Raw genomic sequence first — 6,612 nt, forward strand, 5'->3', positions numbered from 1 at the left:
CTGCCTGCCGGGGACGGGGACATGCTGACGAGGGGCAGCGAGCGTTCGGAGGGAAGCATGAACCACGCCCGCCCGCCAACCGCGAGAACAGTAGAGACGGCCGTCCACAAAGCAGGGTCTGAAGAGGGATCTGCACACCCACGCGCACAGCCGTGTGGCTGCCCACGGCCACGCATGCAGCAGCCCGGGGCCCACAGACAGGAGCGGCGGGTAAACACGGCAGGTCTCTCTAGGCCAGGAACACGGTTCAGCCATAAAAAGGAAGGAGATTCTAACAGCTGCTACTGCGTGGATGGCCCTCGAGGACTGGATGCTGAGTGGAATGAACCACACGCGGGACACATTTTGTGTGACCGCACTCATGAGGTCCCTGCAGGAGCAGGAGCCACAGAGACAGGAAGGACAGTGGGGACCGGGGGAGGGGTGGGTGGGCGTTCCCGGGGACAGAGTTTCCGGGGACAGAGTCAGGTGGGAGGATGGACTGTCCCGGACAGGATGCGGTGGCTGGGCCACAGTGAGTGCACCTGAGGCCACGGAGCTGTGCACTTGGACGTGGTTAAAAGGGTTAAAGAAACAAAGTAAAGTATAAGCTAATGAAAAGAAAATTATGCAATCAAGAAATTACTTACTCCCGAAGAGAGAGGACAGGAACAGCTGTCAGACAAGGCCCCCCCACGTCCCCAGAGTAGGGCAGACTGTACACCCCCCACCTACGCTACCACCACGCACTCCACCCCGCCCCCACCCCACCACCCCTGCCCAGGGCTCCTCCTCCTAAGTGACTGACACCCTTCCCATACAGTGTGGATGGGAGTGACACCACGTGACTTCTGACCGTGAGTCCTCAAAGGAGAATGTCCTCTGCTGCTCTTGTGTCCCAGGTCACGCTGGAAGGAAATGAACCACGGCCCTGGGCCACGGCCACAGTGGTTCACAGGGGTTGGCTTCATGCTGAGAGCAAGCGCTGGGCAGTGACAGGGCCTGGTGGGGGCACTTCACCCTTCAACAGCTTCCCAGAGAGGGTGACCACCCTGATGGGGGGACAGAGCCTCAGGATGGAGCATGGAGAAGAGAGGAGGGCAGAGGGCGGGGCACAGAGCCCAGGAGAAGGCCAGGGAGACAGCAGCTTCCCAAGGGGGAGGAGGAGGCTGGGGCAGCTGCTCTGGGGAGGGGCTGGGGCAGGAGGCAAGGGGCTGCGGGGTGCGCCCCGGGTGCTGCTCTCCCCCAGCCCTAGTCCTCAGGAAGCCCCCCTGGCCCCTGGACTCAACGCAGACCTAGGCACAGTGGGTGTGCAGGTGGGTGCAGGTGGGTGCAGGGAGGTGTGCAGGTGGGTGCAGGTAGGTGTGCAAGTGGGTGCAGATGGGTGCAGGTGGGTGCAGGTGGGTGCAGGTGGGTGCAGGTGGGTGCGCAGGTGGGTGCAGGTAGGTGCGCAGGTGGGTGTGCAGGTAGGTGCACAGGTGGGTGCAGGTGGGTGCAGGTGGGTGCAGGTGGGTGCAGGTAGGTGCGCAGGTGGGTGTGCAGGTAGTTGCGCAGGTGGGTGCAGGTAGGTGCGCAGGTGGGTGCAGGTGGGTGCAGGTGGGTGCAGGTGGGTGCAGGTAGGTGTGCAGGTGGGTGCAGGTGGGTGCAGGTGGGTGCACAGGTGGGTGCAGGTAGGTGCGCAGGTGGGTGCAGGTGGGTGCAGGTAGGTGCACAGGTGGGTGCAGGTAGGTGCGCAGGTGGGTGCAGGTGGGTGCAGGTAGGTGTGCAGGTGGGTGTGCAGGTAGGTGCGCAGGTGGGTGCAGGTAGGTGCGCAAGTGGGTGCAGGTAGGTGCAGGTGGGTGCAGGTGGGTGCAGGTAGGTGCAGGTGGGTGCAGGTGGGTGCAGGTAGGTGTGCAGGTGGGTGTGCAGGTAGGTGCGCAGGTGGGTGCAGGTGGGTGCAGGTGGGTGCAGGTAGGTGTGCAGGTGGGTGTGCAGGTAGGTGCGCAGGTGGGTGCAGGTAGGTGCGCAAGTGGGTGCAGATGGGTGCAGGTGGGTGCAGGTGGGTGCAGGTAGGTGTGCAGGTGGGTGCAGGTGGGTGCAGGTGGGTGCAGGTGGGTGTGCAGGTGGGTGTGCAGGTGGGTGTAGATATGCACATACTTCTCAGCAGAGTGCACAGTATGTGCACGAGTTTGTTTCTCTCTTGTTCACATGGGCGCACACAGGTGTGCAAATTGATACATCTCTGCAAAGGGCCAGAGGCAGGGAGTACAGGGGCCAGGTAAGAACACCCAGTTGGGGAGGAGGTGAGCCAGGACAGGGGGACCAGGTGGGGGAAGAGGTGGCCCAGGACAGAGGGACCAGGTGGGGCAGGAGGTGGCCCAGGACAGAGGGACCAGGTGGGGGAGGAGGTGGCCCAGCACAGAGGGACCCAAGTGCTACCTGTCAAGTCTGGGAAAATGACGTTGTCCTCTGACAGGCCCTGAGCTCTGACCAGGCAGATAAATTTGTTCAGCACCTGGGTCTGTAGCGCCCATATTCTGCCTGAAGCCCAAGAACACAGTGTGGCCCTGAGCAACTGGAGGTGGGATGACCCCCCCAGCACAGGGCCAGGCCTCCTCCCTCCAGCCCCCTCCAAGTGCACTGCGGAGAGGGGAGGGGCTCACACAGCAGGGTGACCCTGAGGACGGGCTGGCTGCCCGACTGTCTCCTGGAGAGCATCAGGGCGAAGGTGGTGTAGTCCGTGTCCTGCACCTGCACCTCCTCAACCTCTGCCGGGGAACCTGCGGGGGGACCTGCGGGGCTCGGCCAGGTCAGGGGCGCTCCCGCCGGGCCCTCCACCAGCGCCCCCGTGCCCCCCCTGCCCACGGTCTCACTCCTGCTCTGGTCCACTGAGAATTTTCCAGGCTGGGCTGTGGGAATCAGCACATAGGACCAGGTGAGGCAGCGCTGGCCCCTGCGGGGGAAAGAAGGGCAGGGGAGGAAGGTTCTGGAACCTGGCCAGGCCCATGGCCTCTTCGGCCCCAAGGTGGGCCCTCCAAGGAGAATTCAGCAGCTGGTTTGTGAGCAGGGCCCAGCAGATGAGGCTCGGCACCTGCCCCAGGGAGGGGGTGTCCACCCTGCGCCCCTCAGGCCATCTGCGTCCTCCCTCCAGCAGCCAGGCATGAACTCCACCTCCGAGGAGCGCGGCCAGCCCCTGCGCAGCCTCTGCCCAGCCCACGGCTGCCCGGCCCTGCGGGGCCTGGAACAGGGTGTGCAGGGATGAAACGGCTCCTCGGGTCTTGCTGGAGAAGCGGAAGGAGGTGGAGGGGCTGCATTTGCACTGGGTCCCCTGCCCCCAGGTAATCAACCTCCAGCCAGAGCCCAGTTGGCCAAGTCAGATGCCCCAGGAGTTTAAGCCTCCCCGGTGGGGGGGTCTGGTGGGGCTCAGCTGCACAGGCGACTCCGAAGGCCGATGGGTGGCCGTGCTCACAGGTTCACAGGGCAGGGAGCTGAGTGTACCCCTCAGGGGAGGCTGTGTCCCACTCTTGGCCTCCAGGGGACCCTGGGTCTGCATGACAAACCCACCTCGCGGAACCCTAAGCAGAGGTCTCGGGCCTCTCTTCCCCTCAGCCCAGCAGGCGGAGGGGTGGCAGGCCCTCAAGGCATCAGTGTCCCCCAAGGCTCCCGCCTCCTCTGTGATCAGGGAGCAGGCATTTGACCCAGGCAGGCCAGCCAAAGCAGCTGTCATCCTGGACACAGCTGGTCCAGGAAGGGCACGTGACTCGAGAAGACCAAGCAGAGATCATTGCCAGGCTGGCCTCTGGGCGCTCCCTTTCCTGACATCGGGACCCTGGGAAGGACGGCAGCTTAAGCCACCGTCTTGTCCTGTAAGGTGAGAACCTGCCTGAACAGAAGTCTGGGGCAGGCAGAGCTGAGGGAGGAGAGCAAGGGCATGACAAGGCCCTCGTCATGATATCTGGGCTCCTGGATCCAGCTGAACCTGAAATCCATCAGCCCCCAGGCCGAGTTTGTGCTCCGTAAACGCCTCCCCTTTGGTGTACACCCCGAGCTGTCTGGATCACTGCTGTCCTGGCATTAGGGGGTCTCTGGAGAATGTGGCACCAGGGCCACAGTGGACCTGAACCACGGAGCCATTGGCTTCCGGGCACAGGCCGGGGACCGTCACTCACCGGGTCATGGCATAGGACACTTCAAGGCGCTTCTGTTTGTTTCGCTGGAACGTTGCAGTGAAAGGGTTCAGAAGGGAGCTGTCCGTCTTGCTGTGGGTGCTGCCAGCCAGGCCGAGGACAAACCACTCCCCCTGGAACTACAGGGAGTGGGGGCTGGGCAGGTGCCAGAAGACCCTCCCCGGGCTGGGCTCCCAGGCTGGGTGTGCACCACTGACGCTGGGAACCTGGGTGTGGCAGGGACAGGGACCCAGGCCGGTAGCTGCCTCTCTGAGCCTCAGTTTCCCTGTCTGTGCAGAGGGACTGAGGTAGTCCCCCTTCACCGGGATTGTCAGGGGCTCCGGGGGGTGGAGAGCTGGGCTGGGTGCCCGCCTGCAGGGCTGCCTGGACTGCACCCCAGGGGCACAGCCACCTCTCCCTGCACCCTGCCGGCTGCCTCCTCTCGCCCCAGCCCCCACCTTGTCCTCCTGGAAGGTCTTCAGGACCTGGGTGGTGGGCAGCCCAGGCCGTGAGGTCTGGCCCTCGGCTTCCAGCAGGCTGAGCACCACCCACAAGGCACCCAGAGCTCCCATCCCTGCAGCCCGGGGGGAGGAAGCGACCACTGGCTATGGACTCCTCTAGCCTCCTTATGAGCCCCTCCCCTGCAGCGCCCCTCCTCGGGGTGTGGTAACCCCACCTTCCTCCTCAGGACCGGGAGGTGGTGGTGGCAGGAAGGGAGGTGGGTGCAGGGGACTAGGTGTGGGCGGAGCGGGTGGGCCCTCCTCAGATCCTGCCCACTAAACATGGGGGCATCTGGGTCCCTGCTTGGGGAGGGAGGTGGGCAGGAAATGGGGGAGGGGTGCCCACCAGGTCCTTGCCTTCTGATTCCTGAAACCCACCCACCCCCACTCTGTACCCCACGACCCCACAGTGTCTGTCCAGCCGCAGCTACAGGACGGAATGCACCAGGAAGGGGGCATGTCCCTTCTTGGTCCCGAGGGGCCAGAGCCGCAGTGTTCTTGCTGCGGGAACACAGTGTAGTGCCCGGGCCGCCAGCGCCCACGCTGCTCCACGTGGCCCAGACCCAGGGAAGGACAAGGACAGGGCAGTGGGCCAGCAGTTGCGAGGGTGCGGGGGAGGCAAGGGGGAGGCAGTCTGCAGGGTCTCTCGGCAGGAGGGAGGGGGAGCCTGGCCCCGTCGGTGTGGGGCCCACGCTGGGCCTGGGGCAGGAGGCCTCAGGGAGGGCAAAGGCCAGCTCGGGACTTGCAGACCGCCTTCCCAATCCCGCCACCCCTGGAGCATATGGGTGCTGGACTCCAGAACAGTAGAATGACCCTGACCTGTGAGCCCCCTGTCCTGGGCCACCTCCTCCCCCACGGGTCCCCCTATCCTGAGCCACCTCCTCCCCCACGGGTCCCCCTATCCTGAGCTACCTCCTCCCCCACGAGTCCCCCTATCCTGAGCTACCTCCTCCCCCACGGGTCCCCCTGTCCTGAGCCACCTCCTCCCCCACGGGTCCCCCTGTCCTGAGCCACCTCCTCCCCCACGGGTTCCCCTGTCCTGAGCCACCTCCTCCCCCATGGGTCCCCCTGTCCTGAGCCACCTCCTCCCCCATGGGTTCCCCTGTCCTGAGCAGAAGTCCCAGCCAGGCCACTCAGAAGGCTCTGGCCCCCCCAAGGCTCAGGGGCTGAGGGGCTGGGCTGTCCCAGGCCTCCGTCCTCATGGAAGGTGTGGCCCCCTGGGGCCCACCTTCTGCCGGGAGGGCCCCCATTGCCAAGGCCTCCCTGGGCCATCGGCAGGCCCTAGGGGGAGGTCCAGGGGGCTGCCCCAGTTCCTTGGGCTGGCTGTGCCCACTCGCCAGCCGTGTCTTTCAGGAGATGGACCCACAATGACAGAAGTTCCAAATCACATGACTGTTTGTCCCAAAGGAGCCCTCACTCCAGCGGAAGCGGGTGGCAGTTCCCACGCCCAGCCCCTGAAGGCCTGGCGTCCCACCCTGCGGGCACCAGCCCCTTGGCCTTGCCGGGAGCCGCCCCGCACCCACAGGTGCCCCGGAGAGGCTGGGGCAGGGGGCAGCAGCATCAGAAGGGGGCCGGCTGGCACCTCCACCAGGACCCCTGGCCGAACGGTGCCCAGGCCCGGGGCAGCATCCCACCGTTGATTAACCAAGTAAACAAGTTCGCACAACAGTGCTTCACCTGGGCTCCGGTCGCTCCACCTCCACACTGAACACGCGATTAGAGTCCGTGGACATGTCTGCGCCAACACTGTCCAGGCCCCGGTCCCGCCCGGCGCTTGCCCGGCCCGGGGCCTCGGTCGGCCGGGAAAGCTGGGCTGCTATGTGGCCTCAGCCCCGTGGTCACCTGGGTGGGTCTCTGGCCCTGCCCCTTGGACACCAGCACTCCACAAACACCCTTCTTTCCCCAGAAGCCCCGAGGGGGTCTGCCAAACCCGCTGCCCCCAGAGCACAGCCGGCAATTTCCATGTGGGGGCACGGGGCCAGGGGTGC

At 65.3% G+C, this 6,612-nt stretch overlaps 1 protein-coding gene across 1 annotated transcript; it reads right to left on the reverse strand.

Annotated features, from left to right (window-relative positions):
- Positions 1-1,002: 1,002 nt before the first annotated feature.
- On the reverse strand, positions 1,003-6,357 carry LCN12 (lipocalin 12). The gene is made up of 8 exons (XM_036261669.1): positions 6,302-6,357; positions 4,801-4,856; positions 4,583-4,698; positions 4,128-4,264; positions 2,832-2,911; positions 2,622-2,750; positions 2,398-2,499; positions 1,003-1,031 (listed from the first exon to the last, which is right to left on the reverse strand). Exons 1-8 carry the CDS (start codon positions 6,355-6,357, stop codon positions 1,003-1,005), a joined length of 705 nt encoding a protein of 234 aa, XP_036117562.1.
- Positions 6,358-6,612: the final 255 nt, after the last annotated feature.

Source organism: Molossus molossus, unplaced genomic scaffold, assembly GCF_014108415.1.
Source record: "Molossus molossus isolate mMolMol1 unplaced genomic scaffold, mMolMol1.p scaffold_m16_p_14, whole genome shotgun sequence".
In the NCBI taxonomy this organism is placed as follows: Eukaryota; Metazoa; Chordata; class Mammalia; order Chiroptera; family Molossidae; genus Molossus; species Molossus molossus.

Excerpts from the sequence above, each read along its gene's own strand:
- LCN12 (XM_036261669.1), bottom strand. The coding sequence starts at position 6,357 with ATGTCCACGGACTCTAATCGCGTGTTCAGTGTGGAGGTGGAGCGACCG. Across the intron at positions 4,857-6,301 it reads GTGGAGCGACCGGAGCCCAG|TCCCCTGCACCCACCTCCCT; the intron begins GTGAAGCACTGT and ends GCCCACACCTAG. Across the intron at positions 2,500-2,621 it reads CCTCAGGGTCACCCTGCTGT|GCAGAATATGGGCGCTACAG; the intron begins GTGAGCCCCTCC and ends CTTGGGCTTCAG.